This window comes from Ursus maritimus, unplaced genomic scaffold (assembly GCF_017311325.1).
Source record: "Ursus maritimus isolate PB19 unplaced genomic scaffold, ASM1731132v1 scaffold_2, whole genome shotgun sequence".
Taxonomy (NCBI): Eukaryota; Metazoa; Chordata; class Mammalia; order Carnivora; family Ursidae; genus Ursus; species Ursus maritimus.
Window position 1 is genome coordinate 40,647,750 of NW_024424452.1, and position 26,878 is coordinate 40,674,627.

A 26,878-nucleotide genomic window follows, 5' to 3' on the forward strand; every position below is an offset into this window, starting at 1 on the left:
GGCTCTGCACGTACGTACATGCTGTGAACAAAAGGGTACAGGATTAAAAAGCAGCTTGAAATGAATTATGAGACTCTGCTCTAGGGAATGTGGACGACTCTGGAGCAGGACCAGGTGTGATATGGATGGTGTACAGACTCAAGCATTAACTAGGAAGATCTTACAGAATTTGTAAACAATGCTGATGATTCCTAGAAACTGTTTAGAAGAGAAGAAGCCACGTTTTAAAAATATTTTATAAAAACCCATTACTTGTTTTTAAAAACAGTCCTTCAGTTTCCTTTGGGCTACATGAGCCTTACATAGACATAAAATTGAATCTTACAGATCTTTGAGCTTTCCCCACAAATATTTACAAAACCTTGCATACGAAGACAGGAAAGACATTTTAGGTAGCTCCATTTAACTAAATCTTTATGTGGGTTACTTTTAAATATATACGGAAACACCCACTGAATAATATATTTTAATGTTTCTTCAGTATTTATGCATTTATCACCTCATTCATTAGATGCATGAATATGTACGGTTCATATTCTCATAAAGTCGGCAGCATTGTATCTGAGGGTTTTTTTTTTTTTTTTTTTAACACAACGGAAGGCAACACAACACAAGGCAACACAATGGAAAGGACAAATGTGATACCCATAGTAACAAAAATGATGTAAGACAACCAATGTAATTATGTAAAGGTAAATATTCAGATTTCAATTCTATGTGATTAAAAGACTAACGACTTACGCAATAAGCAGTGTATACAGTGGAAAGAACATGACATTTGAATCAAACACACGTGGGTTCAAATTCTGTAAGTGTTGTACAGAATACGGAACAACTTACTACTCAAACTCTAGGATCCTTCATTTATAAAATTTAAACTATTACCTATCTCGTTAGACCACTGTGAAAAAGAGAGGAACTAACCAATGAGATGGTAGCTATATTACGGCAATTTCATAGACAATGCAATATCATATAAAGAAACAGTAATGTTAGCATATCAAGGAATGCAAATTTAAGCAATTTTAAAGACATATGATATTCCCAAACATTAAACCAATGAAATATTAAAGCACCAAAAATAATGTTAGATGTGAATGCCTAAAGGAGGTGGAACTATGGGGAAGTGAGTATATTCATATTCTAGTGGTGATACTCCAAATTAACTCATTAATTTATGACAGCTTTTGGATAGCATATAGTAAGAATTATATAAATGTTCAAATAGTTTGTACAGATAATTCTTCTTCCCGAGAGTACACCTTAAGGGTTAAAAAAAAAAGGGAGTCTACATAGTTGTTTTAGTGGTGCAATTTTTAATAGCAAAACATTGGTAATAATTTGAATGATGAACCACAGAAGGATGGCAAACTAGGGCATATCAACCTATGGAAGATAACAGAACTCCTAAAAATGGTGAGCTTGTGGACCACACTGATACATAAAAGTGTGTATATATAAAAAGAAGAAAAAAAAAGACCAAAAAAGGAAAAAAAAGTATATATATAAAACATCTGTGAGTAAAAAAAAATCAGTGCACAACACAGACTAGGCCAGCAGCTATGACTCCTAAAACCGTGTGTGTATGTACAAGAAGTGAATTAACACTCATGTGGTAAGGCAGAATTTACCAGTTGGCATGCTGATACAGGACGTACTAAAACACTGATTCCCTTAGCCCATAGGACAGTTGACTAGACAGACTGGGGAAGCAGTTGTCTCTGGCCAGGAAAACGATCTAGAAGAGGAAGTACTGATGTAAAGTTCACTGGTTCTTTTTTACTGTAAATTTGCTTATGTTACTAAAACCCACAAATTAGATCTCCATTCTTGGGTCTCCATCAGACATTTCCACTTTGAAATCTCCATGTCATTTAGAACTCACTGGCCCCAAATTAAAACCGTAGTTTTGACCTCCAAACTAGCCAGACCCCATACTTTCATTCTCTGACAACAGCATAACCACCGCTCATCAGTGCCACGGACCCAGTCAGCACGTGCACATCTATGTGTGTATGCTAATGGTTCACCATCCCAGTTTTCCTTCAGAATACATCATGCCTTTCTTCTCACTGTCACCATCCTACCTTACTCCCTCATTATGGCTACCACGTACAGAGATCTAGGAAAGTTTCTAAACTATGCTGAATACTTTTTTTTTTTTAAAGATTTTATTTATTTATTTGACAGAGAGACAGCCAGCGAGAGAGGGAACACAAGCAGGGGGAGTGGGAGAGGAAGAAGCAGGCTCCCAGCGAGGAGCCCGATGTGGGGCTCGATCCCAGAACGCCGGGATCACGCCCTGAGCTGAAGGCAGACGCTTAACGACTGCGCCACCCAGGTGCCCCTATGCTGAATACTTTATGAACATTGTCTCATAAAATCCTCACCCCCAGTCCCCCGTAAAGAAGGTATTATTATTATTATTATTTATTTTTTTTTTTTAAAGATTTTATTTATTTATTTGACAGAGATAGAGACAGCTAGCGAGAGAGGGAACACAAGCAGGGGGAGTGGGAGCGGAAGAAGCAGGCTCATAGCGGAGGAGCCTGATGTGGGGCTCGATCCCAGAACGCCGGGATCATGCCCTGAGCCGAAGGCAGGCGCTTAACCGCTGTGCCACCCAGGCGCCCCAGAAGGTATTATTTTTATGAGAGGGGTTAAATAACTTTCTTCAGGTCTCCTACGTAGTAAGAGGATTTAAACCTGGGTATGGTAAGACCCTAAATCTTATTCTTTTTCAGTTACTCTACGTAGCCCATGTGATGGGCTGAATGCCTGTGTCTCCCCAAAATTAATAGTTGAAGCCCTAGCTCCCAATGTAATGGTTATTTGGAGGTAGAGCCTTTGGGAGGCCAATCGGTTTATATTTAGGGTGTAAGGGTAGGGACTGCATGATGGAATTAGTGTCCCTACAGGAAGAGGAACAGAGAGCTCTTTCTCCACAAGCATGCACTAAGGAAAGGGCATGTGAACACAAAGGGAGAAAGTGGCTGTCTATAAGCCAGGACGTGGGTTCTCACCAGACCTCAAATACTTGTATCTTGAGCTTGGACTTCCCAGCCTCCAGAACTGTGAGAAATAAATTTCTGCTGTTTAAGCCACCAGGATTATGGTATTTTGCCATAACAGTCCAAGAAGATTAAGACAGCCCATCAATTGGTTTTATATAGCCATGTGCAACTTCAGGAGAGGAAATCAAAGAGCTTATTTAACTTTTCCCTCCAAATGAAGTGTCATCTATTCTAAAGCCTGTGCTTTTAGTGAAGTCAGTTTAGTATAGTACCTATTGAGGCAGTCGTCCACACAGCCCTTCCCGGTGTCATCTTCTGGCTTCTTACAGTTACAGGTGGTGGCCTCGTACCCAGAAAGGGGCTTGACATCAACATAGACATCTTGAGAGAAGATAGCAAAGAATAATTTGTGAACACAGAGGATAATTTTTTAAGTGCTAGGCTAAGAAGAACATTGATGGTATGAAGGCAGAAAAAAATAGCTCCCAAGTTACTCACTTGAACGGATTTTTTTATACAGTGGGACATCTGGCTTTTTGTATAGCTAGAAGAAAAAAAAAGAAAAATCTTGATATAGCATTTAACTTCAAATGCCAGACAACAGCATCAATCACTAAAAATATAAGAAATTATCTACATGCTCTGCTTGTATGGGAATATTTATAAGACTTTCTGGATTGGATACATTTGAGGGAAATTCTTGGTGTGATCACTTTTTACCCTGAAATAAAAAGTGACTTACTAGATCAGGGTGAGAGAGAAACAGACTCAACAACAGAAAAAACGTGAAATAGCTTCCTGAGAACCATTCTCAATCATGTGCATGCTGTGGACAGACTTAAACGAAAATCACACTGCAGAACAAAGTTATACTTTTGGATACATTAAGACTCAATTTGCCTCTATGAAAAGAAAGGAAAACACTGACAGGGCTTGTTGAGATGGTCTGCGTAGTATACGAAATTAAAAAGATGAGTACCCTGGCCTTTTCAGAGTGGGTATTCTAGAAAAACACATTTCACATTTTAATTAAGGCAATTAATTTAGTGAATATAGGGGAGAGGGAAGGCAGGAAATGAAGCTCTCCTATTGCAATTAAGAATGCATTCAGAAAAAAAAAAAAGAAGAAAAAAGGAAGGTATTTCAAGAGAGGTGATTAGCTGGCCAGTGTTTTACCCTAAGAGACAGCACAAACAAAAGCAGCACGTGGTCTAAGTGAGGGTGTATCAACCTGCAAGAAAACCCCCACCACCATTTTTCAGTGGGGATAGTCAGAGCACTGTCTCCTTCACGGTCATGAATTCAGAGACAGATATCTAACATACTGATCCTCTCAGAATTCAAGAGAGGCCACCAAGAGAAGAGAAAGTAGAGGGGAATGTCTACTGCTTTTGGCTTTCCAAAATTGAACTTTGGTGGAATTTTGGCAAAGGTCAGGAGCCTATTCACCTCATCTGCAAGACAACTTCTATTTCCTGACGCTTGTTCTCAACATGAGGCCTGGAGCTACAGCTAACTACAAACATTACTGGGGGAAACTTTTCAATTAGGGAAGCAGCGAAGAAAAACAGCAGTTTCCTATTTTTAGTTCCCAACATAAAGATCTTTTAAAAGTATACGAGTGTTAAACATTTTCCCTGTTTCCTGTGGTAGAAGAATCTCCTTTGTATATGAAAAATAAATTCCAAACTGATGGGAAGGAGCCAACAAAAATAAAGCCTGAAATTTTTTAGTGCTGCTGGCAGTACATCTAAATTCTCCTGGGACCTGCATCAAACAGGATTCTTACAGAACAGAGCTCTGCTACCAAAATAAAAGTCCAGACTAATAACAGAAGGTTGCTTAGAGAAGCAGGAACTCACTGCTATTCTGAAGTATGAGTAAAGGCAAATAGGTCACATTAGATATGGATGCAAATTCATTTTTCTTAGTTTCTAACCTTCACAGGGACAGTTCTCTATACTTTTAAAGATGAGAGCACAGAGCATAGAGCATAACAAGGAGGCAGAGAGAGACTTGCAATCCCCTCCACCCACCCATAAGAGCGAAACCTGGTAAGATAAGATAGGCTCCTCCTACCTGATTGTGTTTCCACTGCCAAAGGATGTCATAGGGAAGCTGGAAGTCAATTCTCTTTTGCCTCAGATACTTTCCTGAAACAAAAAAATACTATCAATTTCACTATCTATTCATACAAAGGGTCAAACACCCACAAGATCTAATATGCACTGACTAGAAAAATAAAGATTTAATTTTTAATTTTATGGATATTTCTGTCACCAATTTTTAATTTTAGCTACTCTTTTCCATCATGCTCCAGGTGGTAAATGCTAAAGATATGTTTTAATATAGCCTATATAAAACAACTAACATAGCAAACTTACTATAAAAAGATACACAGGTCATTATGAAGCCAACTAAAAACTAAGAATTGTTTGATTATTGAAATTATTAACTAGAGCATCTGGCAGCTGTTCTTCTACATTATTATACATAATGTCAGGTTGTCTGTAAAAACGGGAAGTATAAGAATTTTCTAAAATAGGAGTCCCTGAATTTAAATAACTCAAGATTATTTACATTCAAATTCATGATCTGTTAACAACCCCCCTCCCCAGTAGCACTACCAGTAAAAGTCAAAGCCCTTTTCTACCTTAGAGAGGCTGCTTCAATTTCCTTACTCTCTGACCTTTCTGCCCTTTAGGTGACACTTCCTGCAGGAAGCTAAACCTGTTATGTGTGTATTCATCCTATCACTGTCTCTATCTCAGCAGTTCTCAATGCTCTGCTAATCCTAGGGGATCCAAAGGGTAAAGACTGTCTTTTTTTTTTTTTTTTTAAAGATTTTATTTATTTATTTGACAGAGAGAGACAGCCAGCGAGAGAGGGAACATAAGCAGGGGGAGTGGGAGAGGAAGAAGCAGGCTCATAGCGGAGGAGCCTGATGTGGGGCTCGATCCCAGAACGCCAGGATCAACGCCCTGAGCCGAAGGCAGACGCTTAACCGCTGTGCCACCCAGGCGCCCCTAAAGATTGTCTTAATACTACTAAGTACTATATACCTACTACTATACTAATACTACTAAGATGTTATATGACATTTTCACTACGCTGACATTTGTATTAATGGTGTAAAAGCAATGGTGGATAGGACTGCTGGCATCTTAGTAGGAATCAAGGCAAGCAGCAGGAAACTGTTCTAGAAGAATGAAACGAACAGAAATGAACCACGCCAGCATCATACAAGCATTAAACATTAAGAATGCTTTTGATGAAGTTATAAAAAGTGTATTAAATCTTGACCCACAAGTCAGAAATGTTAATATTCTGCAAGGCACAATGGAGTATGCGCAGAGCACTTGCGCTGCACCCTTGGTGGCTGTGTCCAGGAAATACGCATGTGCAGACAGAAAGGCGAGCTGGGCCAGCTTCTTCCATGGAATATACCAACTGTACTTGAAAGAATAACTGACAAAGTACGGTTATTCGGACTTAGGAAGTGAAAATGAGTGAAGTGAGCTTGTTACTTCAACAAACAACTGAACGTATCTGTTTTCAGTGATAAAATTTGAGTTTGAAGTGAATACTGGAATTTTGGAAAACTTGTATCCACTACCATGAGAATCTTTAGTTTTCCAACTCTTAAATTTTCCTCATGAAATAAGTGGGAAGACTGACAAATGAGAATGGTTTTGGATGCACACAGGGAATGGAAGAGCAACACAATTCAGTGAATCAGACTTTCTTAATGACCAACACACAAAGTGATAAAAATCACACATGGGTAAAAATCCATTTAAATTGAGAGAGATCAATAGACTTTAATGTAACAGAATACAAAAAGTTAATTGATTTCATACTCCACATTGCAACTCACCTTTAAGGAACTATTACATTTATATTTTTGCTAGAGTGTCAAAGAAGAATTATCTGCAATTATTAAAATATTCCTATCTTTTTATAACTTATTAGCTGCGTGAGGAGAGATTTCTTCATGTACTTAAACCAAAGTAATATCATAATAGATTGAACGCAAAAATAGATTAGAAAATCCAGTTCTTATATTAAGCTAGACATCAAAGAGATTTGCAAAAATGTAAAATAAAGACTTTTCTCATGAAATTTTTCTTTGGAAAAGTTATTTCTCATAAAAATATGCTATTTATGTTAACATATAATATGTATTGAGTTTATTTGACAAATCCGAGTATTCAGCAGCATGGATTACAAGTGTATCATGGAAGAAATAATTTGTGGAGTTAACGTAATATAAAAAGATTTTGTGGTTACAGTTGGTAGAAGACCAGAGTCTACTTGTTGATAGGGAAGCAAAGCTGAATGTGTAACTACAGAGTCTACAATGAAAAAGTGGAAACAACGTAAAGTTTATCAAAGGTAAGCAAACTGTGGTACATCCAAATAATGAGATATGCAGCTAGAGAAATACAATGAGGTCTATATTTACTCATATGGAAACACTTTCCAAGTTGCAAAAACAAACAAACAAACAAACAAACAAACAAATAAATAAATAATACAGGGGCGCCTGAGTGGCTCAGTCGTTAAGTGTCTGCCTTCAGCTCAGGGCATGATCCCAAGGTTCTGGGATCGAGCCCCACATCAGGCTCCTCTGCTGGGAGCCTGCTTCTTCCTCTCCCACTCCCCCTGCTTGTGTTCCCTCTCTCACTGGCCGTCTCTCTGTCAAATAAATAAATAAAATATTAAAAAAAAATACAGCATGGGCTCATTCAAAAAAAATACTTTGTAACATTAAAGAGCTATATGTGGCAGGGACAGCCTGGGAAAGGGCATGAGGGCACTTTCTGGGCAAGGCTGCTGTTCTTTTCTTTCTCTCTCTCTCCCTTTCTCCCTTCCTTCCTTTCTTTTTAAGTTTCTTTATTTGGGAGAGAGTGAAAGAGAGAGAGAGCTCAAGCAGGGTGAGGGGTGGAGAGAGAAGCAGGCTCCCCGCTGAGCAAGGAGCCCAACACAGGGCTGGATCCCAGGACCCCGGGATCATGACCTGAGCTGAAGGCAGACACTCAACCGACTGAACCACCCAGGCGCCCCGAGGACTCTGTTCTTGAGGATGAGCTGGGTTATGCAGGTATATGAAAAAAAAAAAAACACAGAAACGTGGATTTAAGATTTATGCATTTCAGGGGGGTCTAGGTGGCTGAGCGCGTTGAACAACTGACTCTTGATTTTGACTCAGGTCACGATCTCAGGGTTGTGAAGCTGCGAGTCTCTCACTGGCTCCATGGGGTCCTCTTGAGATTCTCTACCCCTCCCTCTGCCCCTCCCCTTGCACGTGCTCAACCTCTGTCTCTCGCTCAAATGGATAAATAAATCTTAAAAAGATTGGGGGCCTGGGTGGCTTAGTTGGTTGGGTGGCCGACTCTTTGTTTTGGTTAGGTCGTGATCTCAGTGTCATGGGATCGAGCCCTGCATCGGGCTCTGCACTTAGTGAGAAGTCTGCTTGAGATTCTCCTTCCCCCTCTGCTCCTCCCCCTGCTCTCTCTAAAAATAAATAAATACATCTTAAAAAAAAAGATATATGGATTTTATTGACGGTAAATACACCTCAAAAGAAAAATCTGTAAACAAACACTGAGACCTTGGTTCTGATATGTACACTGAAGTATTTGGGGGGGGGGGTGTATCACTGTCTGCAATTTACTTTGGAGTGCACCCAGAAACAAGATGAATTAACGTATGGATAGATAAATACACAATAAATCAAGGTCAAATGTTAGTGACAAAATGTAAGCGATGGGATATTGCACATTCACTGTAGAGTTTTTTCAATTTTTTGCTTATTTTTTAATTTTTAAATTTTTAAAAATAGGTTCTATGCCCAGTGTGGAGCCCAACCCCGGGCTTGCACTCATGACCCTGAGATCAAGACCTGATCTGAGATCGAGTAGGCTGCTGAACTGACTGAGCCACCCAGGTGCCCCATAATTTTTTGTTTATTGAAAAATTTTATAGTAAATTGCTGGAAGACATACTTTTTTTTTTTTGGTTTGATAACTTATTATTTTATTTTATTATTTATTTATTTATTTTAATTTTTAAAAATTATATTATGTTAGTCACCATACAGTACATCCCTGGTTTCGATGCAAAGTTCGATGATTCATTAGTTGCGTATAACACCCAGTGCACCATGCAATACGTGCCCTCCTTGATACCCATCACCGGTCCATCCCATTCCCCTGCTCCCCTCCCCTCTGAGGCCCCCAGTTCGTTTCTCAGAGTCCATAGTCTCTCATGCTTCATTCCCCCTTCTGATTACCCCCCCTTTCTTTATCCCTTTCTTCCCCTACCGATCATCCTAGTTCTTATGTTCTATAGATGAGAGAAATCATATGATAATTGGGAAGAAAGACATACATATAAAGGAAAAAAGTTTGAAAGGGTATATACTAAATTATTATATCTCTGGGAAAGGGGAGCTTTATCTTTTAATTCATACCCTTTTCTATTACAACAACTGCTTTGCAAGTATGTATTCACTGTTTCTTAGTAACAATGCAAATACAGTTTTTTAAAAAGCCAAAATTGGTCCTCAGAAGATAGGATAAACCTCTTAATGTAAAGGGTTAACTCCTTTTTTTTGCCCGCAACATCTAATGTATTTTCTGTAGAAGGTATAAAAGAGTGAAGGAGAAGCCAGTAAGTTATGAATTTTTTTTAAAAAGCATACTTTCTCGATGGGGCGCCTGGGTGGTTCAGTCTGTTAAGTGTCTGCCCTTGGCTCAGGTCATGATCTCAGGGTCCTCGGACCGAGTCCCGCATTGGGCTCCCTGCTCAGTGGGGAGCCTGTTTATCCATCCCTCTGCCTGCTGCTCCCCCTACTTGTGCTCACTCTCCCTCTCTCAAATAAATAAATAAAATCTTTAAAAAAAATTAAAAAAAAAATAAAACAATACTTTCTTGGGGTAGCTGGGTGCTCAGGCAGTTTAGTGCTCAGGGTCATGATCTCATAGGTCATGAGGTGCAGCCCCAAGTCGGGCTCTGTACTCAGTGGGAGTCTGCCTGGATATTCTTTCCCTCTGCCCCCTCCCCTGGGCGCTCTCTCTCCAAAATAAATTAATAAATCTTTTTTTTTTTAAAAAGAATACTTTCTCTTTTTAAGAAAGCACCTTGATCTACCTCAACTAACCAAAGATAAAATTTTTCCCACAATCCAACATCTTGAATTTTGCTACCAATGAGTCTCCATAGATGTATTAAAAAGAGAGAACAGACCCCGAATGGAGTCACTTGTGCTAAGCCAAATCACCAAACTAGGCCTTATTATATCTAACCTAATAGCAGTTTAAACCTTCTCCAGAAACAGTCTTAACCAGTCAGCACCAATGACCCTTTTCCAAATCCCCCAAAAGATGATAAGCTAACCCTTCCTTTTTTTTTTTTTTTTTTTTTAAGATTTTATTTATTTATTCGACAGAGATAGAGACAGCCAGTGAGAGAGGGAACACAAGCAGGGGGAGTGGGAGAGGAAGAAGCAGGCTCATAGCGGAGGAGCCTGATGTGGGGCTCGATCCCGTAACGCCGGGATCACGCCCTGAGCCGAAGGCAGACGCTTAACCGCTATGCCACCCAGGCGCCCCAAGCTAACCCTTCCTTATCTTTTCACACTTCTGTCCAGAAAAGCCTTCCCTTTTGCACAGCTCTTCAGAACAACTTTCCACTTGGTGGACGGGATGCACCGTGGAATGAAGCCAAGTGACTTTTAAGTTCATTTGGTTGAAATGCTGGTGGTTAACAGCTGTTCCGGTGCCTTTCCTGGCATTATTTGTGTTCCTGTACTGTAATTCACATCCTAAGAGCCAGGGGATGAAATGATGGCTCATTCTTTCCTTTCCTTTAAGATTTCTAAAACCAGAGACAGTTCGGATTCATTTCTAAGAAGTAAGACCTATCTGAAGAGATTTTCTTAATCAAATTCTGCTGGAGAGAATACCTCAGCGGAATCTATTCAGGAACATCTCATTTAAAAAAAAAAAAAAAAGATTCTTTAGCTAGTCCCCATTTTTAAAATCACTATATCCATGTGAAAATAAGATGAAATCATATCTTTTGCGGATTTTTCTTATTGTGTGTTAATGCCTTGAGATCTCAAGTGCTGCCACTTCTCTCTAGGGAAGGAGCAAAGAAATCCTTCACTTTTCTCTTTAAAAGAAAACTGAATTTGTGCAATAAAGTCATTTTAAAGAGGACAGACACTACAGAAGCTCTAAAGCCTGTATTGACCTTGAAATCGAAAAGGGGGAAGTCATGATTTTCTTTCACAAAATCAATCCTAACATGAACAGGAAATGAATAGAGGACTCGGAGGCAGAACATCTCCACAAACACACTCCACTGTTAATTAGGTAGCTAGGAACTCAAAGGTGAGGGAGGTACTCAACAGAAAGGAGAAAGGTAACAATCTCCTTTTCCAGAAGACATCTTAAACTCTGACAAAACTTTGGCCTTTTTTTTTTTCTTAGACAAGAATAAAGTGATTGACTTCAGATAAAGCTCAGCTTGTTTATATATGATCTGAGGACTGGGTTAGAATATCACTCTACAAACAGATAACAATGACTCATTTTGTCTTTGTTATTCTGTGTAAATTGTCCGGGAATCCCCCCTAAAATCCTGTGGTACTATCTCACTGAAAGGAGCAGTGGATCAATGAAATGTGTGCCATCAAGGAGGTTACAAGTAATGATCAAGGATACTTACAGGAAACTAGAAAACTGCCTGATCAAAAGTAGGTATTGAAGAAGTATTTTCCGAATGAATGAATGCAAACACGTATTCCACGGCATAAGCTTTGAGACATGGCCCAACTGTTCTTATTCATTCATGCATTCATTCATTTAATTATTTATTTAAGATTTTTTTATTTTTAGTAAGCTCTACACTCAACGTGGGGCTCCAACTCACAACCCTGAGATCAAGAGTCACCTGCTCCTCGGACTGAGCCAGCCGGGCGCACCTACTGTTTTCTTTCAACACTATGAAGCAGCACTATCACCTTCCCTGCTGTTTTGTTTCAGGACAAGTGCTCCCTTAATCCCCACTGTCCCCACTCTTTCTTGAATTATGCTCTTGCTAAGCATCAATTCTCTTTCCTTTCTTTCTTTCTTTCTGCTTGGTATACTAATTCATTTCCCCTCAGTTTTACTGAGATGTAACCGCATACGTCATGGTGCTCGTTCACGGTGCAGTGTCACAGACTGGCTTGCAGGTACTGTGAGACGATTACCACTGTAAATTCAGTTAGCATCTACCACCTCTTATAGATACAACAAAAAGAAGCAGAAAAAGAAAAAAATACGTTTTCCTTGTGATGAGAACTCTTAGGATTTACTCTCAACATTTTTCACATACAGCATACAGCGTGTTGGCTGCAGTTGTCATGCCGCAGTGTATATCCTTAGCACATACTTATCTTGTAACTGGAGTTTCAACTTTCGACCACTTTTCTCCTATTACCCATCCTCACTCCCCTCACTTCTGGTAACCACAAAGATGATCAACCGCCGCCATCCTGCCCTTTTAAAACAGATTTTTGCTTTATTATTATCATATTTTAAAGTAATCTCTACACCCAACACAGTGCTCACACCCACAAGCCCCAGATCAAGAGTCGCATGCGTTCGACTGAGCCGGTCAGGAGCCCTGCTGCCCTGCTCTCTGAGTTTTTGTTTTTTAGATTTCACATATAAGTGAGGTTATAAAGTCTTGGTCTTTGTCTGGCTTATTTCACTGAACATAATGCCCTCAAGGTTCATCCATGTTGTCTCAAATGGCAAGACTCTCTTCTTGCCTTTTCTTTCCCCTCTTTTTTAACAAGGCTGAGTAATATTCTATTGCATATATATACTGCCTCTTCTTTATCCGTCATCCCTTGATGGACACCTAGAGGTTGTTTCCATTCTTGCCTATTGTAGATAATGCTGCTATGAACATGGGGGTGCAGATATTTTTTTGAGCTAGTGTTTTCATTTCCTTTGGGTATATTCCCAGAAGTGGAGTTGCTGGATCACATGATCATTCTATTTTTAATTTTTTGAGGATCCTCCATACAGTTTTCCATAATGGCTGTACCAGCACAATTTCCTAAATACAACTAGCTCCCTCCTGCTTTCACATTCTCATGTGTCATTTCTCCCACCTGAAACTGAATCCTCTCAACCAAATTAAGCCATTTGCCTCAATTTTTTTTTTTTTAAGGTTTATTTATCCAAGTAAGGTCTATACCCCACATGGGGCTCAAACTCATGACCCCAAGATCAAGAGTCGTGTGCTCTACTGACTGAGCCAGCCAGGTGCAACCCCCATTTGCCTCATTCTTAAGCTTACTTAAAAATCTGTAATTTTAACATAGCTATCGTAAACAACCATATTCAACCCTGATTATTAGAGCTGCTCTTTTATAGTAGTTAATGTAATTAAATTTATTAATCTTTTCTTCTGGTATTTATACATTTTGTGATCTTCCCTGTCCATATCATAAAGATATTCTATTTATCATGTATCTGGTAAGTAATTAATACCCAGAATATATACAGAACTCCTAAAGCTCAAGAGCAAGGAAAAAAGACTAAATTCAAAAGTGGACAAGCACTTGAATACACATTTCACTAAAGAAGACATACAAATGGCCAAAAGTACATGAAGAGATGCTCAACATCACTGTTAGGGAAATGCCAGTCAAACCACATAAGATACCATTGCACACCCATCGGGATGGCTATTATGAAAAAAATAACAGAAAATGGCAAGTGTTACTGAGGATGTGGAGAAACGGAACTCTCAAGAACTGCTGGTGGGGATAGAAAAGTGGCGCAGCCACTGTGGGAAACAGTAAGGCAGTTCCCAAAAATTAACTGTAGACTCACCATATGAGCCAGCAATCCCACTTCTGGGTATAGAGACAAAAGAACTGAAAGCGGGGTCCTCAACAGAGAATTGTAAACCAATGTTCATAGCAGCATTATTCACAACTGCAAAAAGGAGGAGACAACAGAAATGTCCATCGGTGGATGAATGGATAAACAAAATATGGAGTGTGTGTGTAAACAAAGGAATATTATTCAGCATTAAAAAGGAATGAAATTCTCATATATGCTACAATACAGAAGAACCACCTTATGCACATTATACTAAGTGAAATATGTTAGACCCCCAAAGGACAGATATTGTAATGACTCCACTATATGAGGTACCTAAAAATAGTCAAATTCATAGGAATAAAAAGAAGAACAGTAGTTACCAGGGGTTGGGGGAATGGGCAATTATTATTTAATGGGCAGAGTTTCAGTTTGGGATGATGAAAAAGTTCTGGAGAGGGATGGAGTTATGGTCGCACAATAATGTGAATGTACTCAATGCCACTGAACCCTACAGTGAGAAACAGAAACGAAAAATACAAATAGTAAGTTACATATATTTTACTACAACTTAAAAACATGAATAATGTAATGAACCAAAACCACTGTATGCTTAAAATGGGTGAACTGTAGGATATGTGAATTATGCCTCAATATGTTGTTAAAATTTTTTGCTTCGTTTATTAAAGAGTTACTTAGAAGACTCAAAAGGAGAAGGAAAGCCTACTGTATACGCCTATAAATGTACTTACTGTTCTGTCTGCTTTCCAGATGTTCCAAGGTCCCTTCTGGTATTTCTTTTTTGTTTAGAGACCTTCCTTTACCCACAGAGTAGGTCTACTGGCAACATACTCTTTTAGATATTATCCTTCATCTAGGAAGGCTTTGATTCCCATTTAATTCCTGAAGGATACTTTCACTGGGTTTAGAATTCTGGCTAGACACTTTTTCTTTCAGCACTTGAAAAATGTGCCATTTCCCTGGATTCAGATGAGCAATCCACTATCGTCTGAACTGCCTTATCCCTATAGGCAGAGATTCATTTCTCTCTCACAGTTTTACAACTGTTGTCTCTTTAGTGTGAGGTTGGACTCGGATGTGCCTCCGCAGTGGTCTCTTCGAGTGTGTCCTGTTGGGTTTGATCACTGACTTCCATCAGTAGCTTCATGTCTCCTGCCAAATCTGCGAAGTTTTCAGCCATTATTTACTCAAGTAGTTTTTCATCTCCGTGTTTCTTTCCTCCTTCCAGCATAAGGAGGATAAAATTTTCACCCTTTTGTCATGATCCCACAGACTCTGTCTTTTTTAGGTCTACTTTCTCTTTTGTTCAGATGGGACTGATTCCTTCCTGTGCCTCCTTTATCTTGCTGCTGAGCAGATCCCTAAGCCTTAACAGCAGCTACTGCATCTTTCAATTCTAGAATCCGACTCAGTCTATTTCCTTGCTGAGGCTTTCTATTGTTTTCATGCTTCAAGCATATTATTACTTGTTGAAGTGTGTGTATGTGTGGGGTAGTTTTTTAAAAATCTAAATACTTTAAAATCTTTGCCAGGTAATTCTAACATCTTGGTGTTGGCATGTATTGACTGCCTTTTAAAATTCAGTTTAAGGGGTGCCTGGGTGGCTCAGTCGGTGAAGCGTCTGCCTTTGGCTCAGGTCATGATCCCAGGGTCCTGGGACTGAGCTCTGCCTCAGGGAGTCTGCTCATCTCTCTCCCTCCGCCCCTCCCCATGCTTGTGTGTGCTCTGTCTTGCTCTCTCCAAATAAATAAAATCTTAAAAAAAATTCAGTTTAAGATCTCCCTGGTTCTTAGTACAACATATGATTTTCAGTTTAAACCTAGACATTTCTGTATTATGTTACCAGGTTCTCGATTTTACATAAATCTTCTATTTTGGCTGGCCTTTTCCAAAACTGCTCCAGCAAGGGAAGCGAGTAAGATGTTCAGTGATTACCAGTTGGGAGTTCCCCACTTAGCCTCCACTGGAACCCGAGTGTTGGCAGGTTGCTACTGCTGGGGATGGGGGAAGTGGCCATGTCACTACTGGAGTGTGGTCAAAGTCCTGACTCCCATGAGCCTTCCTCTGATATCAGACAGGTCAGGGGCCAGGTTGGCATACCTTATTACTGCCTGCTGGGGATGGAAGCCGAGGCTCTGCCATGGGCACCTGCTGGTATGAGTGTGGGTAGGGTAACAGTTTTTTCTGCAATGTCTGACTAGAGTATGGAGTCTAAAAGTTTTCTGTCATTATCACTGGAGTCCACAGTTTATGATAGGGTTTGCTCTTGGTCTTGTATATTCTATGGCTTTGGAAAAAATGTATCAACGTCATGTATCCAACCATTACTCTATCACACAGAACAGTTCCCCTGACCTAAAAATCTCTGTGCTCGCTGATTCATCCCTCTTTTACCCTCAACTGCTGACACTACTGAAGTCTCCAGTTTTGCCTTTTCCAGAATGTCATATAGTTGGAATCATACACTGTGTATGTAGCCTTTTCAGATTGACCTCTTTCATTTAGTAGAATGATTTTAAAGTTTCTCAATGTCTTTTTAGGGCTTGACATCTCATTTCTTTTTCAGTGCTAAATAATATTCTATTATCTGGCTGTACCAGTTTATCCATTTACCTATGGAAGGACATCTTGGTAGCTTCCAACATTTAGCAATGTTAGCATAAAGTTATTCCTAACATTTCCTTATTGGCCTCTTAATAACTACAGGACCTACAGTACAGACACTGATAATTTGTGTGATCTCTTATTTTTTCTTGTTCGTTGTATCTAGAGGTTATCAATTTTGTTGCTCTTTTTGAACTTGTTTCCTTATTGTCTGTTTCATATTTTATTGACTTTTATTCTTTATTGTTTCCTTCTTTCTACAGATACCTGTTTTCTAGAAATGAGTGGGATGGCTTTGCTCTTCTCACTGTCACTGAGTAGTACCTAGTTACAGTAAATCAAGTCAATTCACATTTAAAAGTGCCTGTGAGGGATGGCGTAGCTCAGTGATAGAGATTAAGGAAGGCATGTGATATAATGAGTACTGGGTATTACAATGAGACTGATGAATCACTGACCTCTACCTCTGAAACTAATAATTCATTATATGTTAATTAATTGAATTTAAATAAGGAAAAATACCTGTGACCATAAGACTCAAAACATTAAAATTTTTCTTTTGCATTGTGTAATCACTATAATTTTGATTAATATACGCCTGATTAAAACAACATAACTACTTTCAAGGTAACAGCTTTTCTGAGGCATAATTCACATACCATAAAACACATTCTTTTTAAGTATACTATGCAGTGCAGTGGGTTTTAGTACATGGAGTTCTGGTGACAGTTAATTTTCTGTGTCAACTTGGCTAGGTTACAGTGCACAGATAGTTGGTTAAACATTATTCTAGATGTGTCTGTGAAGGTAATTGTTTGATGAAATTAACATTTAAATCACTAGATTGTGAGTCAAGCAGATTACCCTCCATAATGTGCATGCGTGGGATTCATCCAAACAGTTGAAGAGACTGACCTCCACAAGGAATTCTATCAGTAGACTGCCCTCCTATTTCCTGAGCTGTGAAATCAACCCTCCCCCGGGTCCCCACGCTGCGGGCCTGCCCTGTAGATTTTGGACTTCCCAGTAGCCACAACAGTGTGACCCAAGACCTTAAAATAAATCTCTACAGGAGCACCTGGCTGGCAAAGTCAGTCCAGCGCTTAACTCTTGATCTCAGGGGCTTGAGCTCAAGCCCCACATTGGGCACTGAGCTTATTTAAAAAATAATACACCAGGGGCGCCTGGGTGGCACAGCGGTTGAGCGTCTGCCTTCGGCTCAGGGCCTGATCCCGGTGTTATGGGATCGAGCCCCACGTCGGGCTCCTCTGCTGTGAGCCTGCTTCTTCCTCTCCCACTCCCCCTGCTTGTGTTCCCTCTCTCGCTGGCTGTCTCTATCTCTGTCAAATAAATAAATAAAAAAAAATCTTTAAAAAAAAATACACCAAATAAAACATTGTCACAAATAAAATTCAATAAAATGAAAACCCTATTAAAATGAGACAGGTAGGGACCTAATTTAAAAAAATCCAGACTTTGGGGCACCCGGCTGGCGATGGAGTGTGTGACTCTTGATCTCGAGGTTGTGAGTTTGAGCCCCTATTGGGTATGGAGATTACGGAGAAAATAAATCTTAAAAAAAAAAAAAAAAAAAAAAAAAAGGAATCATAAAGCATATGGCATTTTGTGACTATCCTCTTTTATACAGAGTAATGTTTTCACACTTCATTCATGTTGTTACCTGTCTTGGTACCTCATTTCTTTTCTTTTTTTTAAGATTTTATTTATTTGACAGAGAGAGTGCACATGCAGGGGGAACCGCAGAGGGAGAGGGAGAAGCAGGCTCCCCGCGGAGCAGGCAGCCCGACGTGGGGCTCGATCCCAGGACCCTGGGATCATGACCTGAGCCAAAGGCAGAAGCTTAACCGACTGAGCCAACCCGGCAACCCTCATACCTCATTTTTTGTTATTGCCAAAGAACATCCCATTGTATGCAAAGACCACATTTTGTTAATCCATTTATTCACTGTGGGAAATCTGGGTTGCTTCCACCTGTTGGCTATTATGAATATTGCTGGTATGAAGATTTCTGTGTAAGTTTTGGGTGGACATATGTTTTCAATTCTATTGGGTGGATACCTAGCAGCAGAATTGCTGGGTCATATGGCAACTATATGTTTAACTTTTTGAGGAACTGCCAAAATGTTTTCCAAAGAGGGTTAGACCAGTTCACATTCCCACCAACAATGTATGAGGTTTCCAGGTTTCCAATTTCTTCACATTATCCATCAATCCTTTAATTAAAGCCATCCGAGTGGGTGTGAGGTAGTATCTCATTGTGGTTTTGATTTCCATTTCCCTAATGACTAATGACGTTGAGCATCTTTTCACGTGTTTATTGGCCATGTGTATATTTCTTCTGGAGAAATGTCTACTCAAATAATTTACCCACTTAAAAAATTGTGTTGTCTTTTTAATACTGAGTCTCAATGGTTCTTTGTATGTATGGGTTTTTGGATACAAGTCTCTTGATACATAACTTGCAAATATTTGTCCCATTCTGTGCATTGTTTTTTCATTTTCTCGATGGTATTTTTTGAAGCACAAAAGTTATAAATATTGACCAAGTTCAATTTGTGTCTTTTTCTTTTGTTGCACAGGATTTTGGTGTTATAACTAAGAAATTATCGCCCCATCCAAGGTCATGAAGATTTTCTCCTATGTTTTCTTCAAGAGTTTTATAGTTTTAGCTGTTATATTTAGGTTGATGATCCATTTCGAGTGAATTTTTTTATATGGTGTGAGGCAAGGGTCCAACTTCAACCTTTTGTATGTATATATCCAGTTATCACAGAACCATCTACTGAAAAGACCATGCTTTCCTCATTCAACTGTCATGGCACTCTCATTAAAAATCAATCGACTATAACTTTAAGGGTATAATATACATTTTGATAAGTATCATGAAAAGTAAAATTTTATTTGAAATGCACTTCTCTAATGAGATAAAGAAACTTGATTTCCTTAGTTAATAAATGATTTTCCATTTATTGATTCTGACTCTATCAGCGGTTAGATGCATTATTATTTTATTTATATAACTACTTTATTCATATAATTAATACAGCAAAGACAAAGATGAACCCAGGTCTGGCTGACTCAAAGTCATGCTCTTTATTTACATGATACTGGAAATGACCTATTCAGAGCAACTAACTGGCTCACTACCCTATCCTAATCATAAACTATTAGTTGAACAACAAAATAGCACTGTTCAGTAAAAACATACACACCTTTCAAAAGCATAATTTTAAATCCTGTTTCCCAGGAGAAAAGACCCACTTACACATGGGTAGATTTTTCCATTGTTTACTCACTTTGCAGACCACTGAGTACAAATTAGTCTTAGTGGGACATTAAAATGGGGATGTGGAGATAAAATCTTTATTTAAATTAAGGGATTTCTATTCTGGACCTCTTAACCACTATTTGTGCCAGAGATGTGAGAGAAATACTGGCCTATTATTCTTCCTATCTTCCTTGGAATGAACAGACACCTTCATCCCCTTGAATAGTTAGAGCTTCACTCTAAGACTTAAGTTAGATCCCAGACAGGATAAAACCAAAATGGTCATGTTTTTCTTTAAACAGGTCTTTTAAATGACTTCTTTTCTAAGCCTATTTATCATTATCAGATTCTAAGAAACAGCTAAATCTGCTGAGACTCTGCTTCCAGTGCTATGACATCACTAGTCACAACAAAACGCTCTTTCAGAAGAACCTTGGCAGTAATCCCAGAGAATGTGGAACTTACTCTTACCTTCATTAAGGTAAGAGAACTAAACCTTGGAACTTCATGTTGGAGTTAAACCATTCTCCATCCACCCAGTACAGAATAATTAAAGCAAACTAATCTTTATTGCAGAACGTGTCGTCTATGCTTGCTCCTTTAAATACACTGCTGGTGCTGGGTCCTCTGGGGAGAAAAAGGGGATTCGATAATCATAACACAGAGAAGAGTCCCGTATTCATGAGGGTCAAGAGAGTCATAGTTTAAAGAGAACACTGTAATGCATAGGGTCTACATCTACTACATAAGTAAGCTGCTCCTGTCACCTCCAATTCAATAGGTAGTCCTGATTTCTCCTCCTTTACTTTCATTTGTACATGTATTTGTTAAACTTCTATTATGTATCGGGCACTAGGAAATCAAGGGAAAATAAGGGAGACAAATGATCCTGCAACTGGAGCTTATAATCTAATGAGCGAGACAGATAACTAATGAGGAAACAGAGTAATCACGAATTATAGAAAGAAATGAACAGAGTGCTGTGATATAAAGGGAGGGACCCTCTTTGGTGGAACAATCAGGAAAACTATTTTAAAGAAAATAACATTTAAGTGGATATTGACATTAAGCTTATCCTTAAAGGATAAGAAACCAACCATGGGAAGAGTAAGAATAGCTTTTTAGGCAGCGGGAATGATAAGCATACTGATATTCTCATGGGAAAGGCCTTAGTCTGTTCTAGGACCTGAGAGAAGACCAGCAAGACATCAAACCGCAGGTAAGGGAGAGATGGGAACAGAGAGACAGGGATGATGGGGTGGGGTGGGGTGGGTCGTTAGGGACCAGGTCATTCCTTTTTTTTTTTAAGATTTATTTATTTATTGGGGGGGAGGGGCAGAGGGAGAGAGAATCCTAAAGCAGACTCCCCACTGAGTGTGGAGCCTGAAGCTACAGTAGGAGCTTACAGTTTACTCTGACAGTAAAACACTGTAAGGTTTTAAGTATAATCTAGCTTAAGTTATAAGATCATTTCTTTACTGTGTGGCGAGTGAAGTGGAGGGGAGCAGGAATGGAAATGGACACTTGTCAGAAGGCTGCTGCAGGAGCCTGAGCCAAAGTTCAGCGTGGGATGCACTTGAGAGTGACAATGGGGTCTACAGACAAGTGGGATGTGCCACAGGGACAGCAACAGCAGAACTCGGTGGGGGGGGGGGGAATGGACTGGATGAAGCTCTGGCAGAACGGGAGGAATCCAGGATGACTTCTAGGTACCTGTTACTTTTCTGGTAAGCTCAACAGTAGGATCCCAGAAGGCACTATTACCCCAATGTTAAACAAAGCCTTGATGTTTCCTCCCCAAAATGAGTAGAAGAATAAATCTTGCTCAATTTTCAAGCAGATAAATGATCAGGAAAAGTAGTGGTTTCTCTTCTGTTAATTATTACATATCCATAAATCATCTCCTTCTGAACGTGGAAAACATTTGTAACTGAAGTGGTGAATAGCTGGGTTTTCCTAGACGACATACTCAGGGACTCAAAAGCTACAGACATAGTGTCTTTTATTACTGAAACTTGAGTAAGAAAGATTTATGTCATTTTGACTCCTAGATAGCAAAGAATTTGCAGAATTCTTCAGAGTGAGTATAAATTAAATAGTAAAGAAAGAGCTCGACCCCATTGGAGATGCAGAATTAAGAACACGAAGACGTTTCATCCAAACTCAAGAAATACCATTTCCTCTTAGCAATATATTGTGTATGCTGAGTACTCACCAACATGAATGGGGGCTGGGAACAACCCATACTCGTGCTCTCCTGGAGTGTATTCCAGCTTCTCTTTCTTTAATTGGATCAATCGGCTCTTTGGGCTGTGATCAGAAAAGAATGGAAAATAATCAGAGGCAATGAAATCTCTTCCTATGGTCAAATACAGAAAATAGATCCTCTGTCAAGAGTTTTTCTTTTGGGACGCCTGGGTGGCTCAGTCTGTTAAGCGTCCACTTTCGGCTCAGGTCATGATCCCAGGGTCCTGGGATCGAGTCCCACATTGCGATCCTTATTCAGTGGGGACTCTGCTTCTCCCTCTCACTCTGCTGCTTCCCTGCTTGTGTGTACTCTCTCTCTGACAAGTAAATAAATAAAATCTTTTTAAAAATAAGTATTTGTTTTAACAGTGGCTTAAATTTTAAATGCATGTGTTTTGGGGGAGGGATATCAAGTACATTCATGTATTTTTAGAACCTATATTTTTGGAATTGTCTTTTAGGAATTACATATAAAAAAGAGCCATGTTAGCATTTTCCAGCAGTTCTGCAAAAGGAACCTAAATTTCAGACCTTATACTTGGCCAATGATTTATAGTATGTATGTATTATTTTCAAAATTTATTTTTTTAAGATTTTATTTATTTATTCATTTCTTTGAGAGAGCGCGAGTTGGGGGGAGAAGTACACAGAGAGGGACAAGCAGACTCCCTGCTGAGTGCGGAGCCTGCCTCGGGGCTTGATCCCATGACCCTGAGATCATGACCTGAGCTAAAATCAAGAGTTGGATGTTAAACCAACTGAGCCACCCAGGCATGTCTATTTTTTTTTTTTTTTAATCTTTTAAGTAAGCTCTACACCCAACGTGGGGCTTCAACCCACAACCCAGTGATCAAAAGTCACATCTTCCCTCAACTGAGCCAGCTGGGCATCCCTGATGTTTTATAGTTCATAAACTACTTTCACATGTTATTATTTATATCAATTCCATGAAGCAGGTAAGAAGAAATGTTAGCTCTAAGTTTACAGATTTGAAAACAGGTGCTGTATGAAGTCAAGTAACTTACCTTAATTTTAGTAGCTACTAAGGAGATTTAAGATAAAAACCTCAGTTTCTTGACCAGCTCCTACTCACTGACTAGTCTTTTATTTTATTCCACAATGTCACCATAGACTTACCCCTTTACTTGTCTTACTGGTCTGTGTTTCTAAATGTTTGGTATGAGATCAGTCTTAAGATATTTCACAAATACATAAAAGGGAAAAAAGAGAAGGAAATAAAAAGGAAATGAAGAAAAAGAGAGAAAAAAGGGTTTCAGGAGAGCCTTACTTAGTCTACTCTGATTTTGCCTTTAAGTTCCAGTAAATAAGGCAAAGCTGATGTATTTTTTCCCTATGAATCACAACATACTGCTTTTTAAAAAACAAGTCTATTCTATCTTGTAACAAGCAGGTATACTAATACACATTTTGCAGGTGAGAAAAGTTATTTGTAGAACCTGAAGTTCTTAAATTTGAACACTGGTTCCTTCTACTGGTTCACTCATTTATTTATTCAACAATTACTAAGCAGTCACTAAGTCCAGGTCCTATTCTTTTGTTTGTTTCTTTTCTTTTAAGATTTTATGTATTTATTTGCGAGACAGTGAGCAAGCACAAGTAGGGGGAGCAGCTGGCAGAGGGAGAAGTGAGCTCCCCGCCGAACACGGAGCCCAACGTGGGGCTCAATCCCAGGACCCTGGAATCATGACCTGAGCTGAAGGCAGAGGCTTCACTGAATGAACCACCCAGGAACCCCAGAGATATGAATTTTTTAAATCCAACTAAAAACTGTATTTCTTCATCATGAATCAAAGTCAAATAGGGTAAGAAAGCAACTGTGTCTAGAACCAAGCACTCTGAGAGAGAAAATTTGGTCTATACTTGACCAGATTCAGGATTTACCCAAGCAAATTAAATAGAGAACATAAAAGGTTCCATTTAGTGGCAACAGGAATGGTAGCAAACCCAACATTTCACCCTGCTTCCTCGAGGGTTGCAAGCAGGTAACAGATGGCGATCAGGGAGGGCAATGCTGGGCACCCCGAGGACAGCGAACACACAAGACTACAAAAAAATCCAGGGTCACCAGTAGCGCTGTAGTCTTCAAACTACCAAATGAAATACAAGCCCCCCTGATTGCACCTCCCATCAATTACTGACCAATTCTTTAACAAAAACAACTTCACCCCTGATTCTGCAATGCTGATGTCCAGGATCCGTGGCTCCGCTACAAACAGGACAATCATGTAAGAAATCCTTTTCCTACGTTCTTGGCCAAGTCTGATTCTGGTTCTAATTTTAGGCATGACCACTGATTTCCTTGTTGGTGATAACAGGATGGGAGTCTCTCTCTCATTTTCCAATACTTTGTTCCATGTGAGCTGTGCAGAGGGGTCAACGGAGAGAGAATGTGGCTCTCTCTGTCAGATTGTCTTGGAGACTCTCAACACTCCTAGCCATTTTCCATGGTATTCACTGTGTGTGTGACACTAATAGTTCAAACCACTCAGGAGAAAATCTATAGGAATGAAAGTAACCATTTCAGATACAGAACTGCCACAACATAGAGTAAGCTGAACAGTAAGTTTCTGTGATAGCTGTTTACTTCTGACCAATGGCTGAAGCTGCAGAATGAGACTACTATTTCTATGTATATATGTGTAAATGAAACCCTTGTGCTTTTCTTATCAAAAGAAAGTAATTTGCCTTCTATAATGTTCTATTTATAAATGCAACCCATTCAGTATTTGTGTCCAGCTTTCTCTCTCTTTGGTAGTTTACTAGTTTTAATAATTTATCATTTGAATGCAATGCAGAGATATCAAATTCAAACAGGCCAATCCACCATCAAATGGGAGAAAAAGCATACAGATATGTAAGAAAAAAATAGAAAAAGTGAGCATTCCTAATAATGACTGTTACTAGTTATGATGTATATCTTAAATATTGTCTGTAACCATGTCTTGACTTCATTTACTACATTATTTTCAAATCTTGTCATCTCTCATCGTGGCCCCAAGCCCCAAATAGTGAAACCACTAAGATGCCTTCTTCTAAGTTTCCCGGACAGCTGCTGAGTCACACCAAGGGCTTGCTCCAGCACCTCATCAAAGGGAGGATAAGGGGATTTCTGGCAGAATCCAGACCTTAATGAACATATCAGTATCCTAAAATCTGTCCTGTTCGGCAAACAAATAACGTGAAGAGAACCTGAAAATCAAAAAGAAGTTCAAGTTCCTAGGTTAACAAAAGGTTAAGTTGTATTTTATTAATGTGAATTATGTTTTATCTATTGGGAATTTCTAGGTTTGGAGAAAAGCATATTATTGTTCCTATAAGGGACTGAAATAACTGTCAAAACTTTATCCTTTTATCAAGAAAGATTTTTCTTTCTTTTTCTTCCAGATTTGGAGACCCTTGTCATATGGTGACAATCATGGCATAGGTTTTACTGGCTATGTTGGAAGATTCTAGAGAATTGTCTGTGATATGTCTTCATTCTTTGAGGAACTTCTGATTCAATCTGTATGAGTGACTATACTGAGGACTCTATGTCCATTTTAATTATGAGATTACTGGTAACTTAAGAGGTAACCAATGCCACCACTCTTACCATCTAAAGGTGGTTCCTGATTTTTCCATACAATTGTCCAAAAGCCTCAGCTACAAGCAAAAACTGAGACAGCTAAAAGAAAACATCAAAAAGGCTTCAGTACAGGGCTGCATCAGTAATTTCTGACCAATGATACTATCGGGAACCGAATTACGGCTGCAGGCTCCTCAATATTAGCTGGAGGCATCACCTCAAACAGACACCTGTTAAGACTGTAAAAAGGGTCAGAAGTAGAGTTTCCAAGGCATTTTTATCTGAGAAACAAACCAATTTATGAAAGCAGACTGCTTAACTCAAGACCAGCAAAATAAGAATTAATCACCAGGACTGAACAAACTGATTTAAGTGTAAAAATACTGTATCTCTAATGAATGTCTGATAAAGACCTTTTCTTTCTATAACCCTCAAGTTAATAGGCTATACTTGTGCAAACTAGGAGGAAATACTCTTTAACTTGTATACTGTTCTAAATGTCTTAAGTTTAGAAAAACACCCTATAAATGTTAATATAGATTATAAGCCTACAAAAAAACAATCAAATTTTTGTAAAAAAAAAATACATTAGTTGGCCTAGCTAGAAAATTATTCAGAATATTATATACATATACATATATATAATATAAAGTGCGTTTTACATTCCTGTTTAGGAAAACAACCCAGTCTTTTCTTTCCTATGTAGAAAACAAAACAAAACAAAAGATAAACGAAAAGAAAAGGAAAAAAATCCAGTTCTTTCCAACTGTGAGTTTCTTTCCTGTGTGTCTCCTTTATTTTTACATAGAACACTCTACTTCTGACACTTCTGGTCACCAAATGTGTGGGGAAACCCCACACCAAGCAATCCTCTGTGACACCAGCTGGGTGTCTTACAATTTAACTTAATTTTGACACTGCCGACCCGGAGACAGCATCAGATCCCACAGGTTAAGGGCTCAGTCCCACCAGACTGCCCCCACCTCCACTTCAGATGCCAATCAGAAGCACTAAGTTCTGGGGCGCCTGGGTGGCGCAGTCGTTCAGCGTCTGCCTTCGGCTCAGGGCGTGATCCCGGTGTTCCGGGATCGAGCCCCACACATCAGGCTCCTCGGATAGGAGACTGCTTCTTCCTCTCCCACTCCCCCTGCTGTGTTCCCTCTCTCACTGGCTGTCTCTCTGTCAAATAAATAAATAAAATCTTCAAAAAAAAAAAAAAAAAAAA

The 26,878-nt window shown here is 39.2% G+C and overlaps 1 protein-coding gene across 1 annotated transcript in view; it reads right to left on the reverse strand.

The window, feature by feature from the left end:
- Positions 1–26,878, reverse strand: part of ASH1L (ASH1 like histone lysine methyltransferase) — a 162,897-nt gene that overhangs the window by 32,636 nt on the left and 103,383 nt on the right. The window contains 4 exon segments of the mRNA XM_008696570.2: positions 3,287–3,395; positions 3,513–3,558; positions 5,094–5,167; positions 22,036–22,130. Coding sequence (XP_008694792.2) covers positions 3,287–3,395; positions 3,513–3,558; positions 5,094–5,167; positions 22,036–22,130 — 324 coding nt within the window.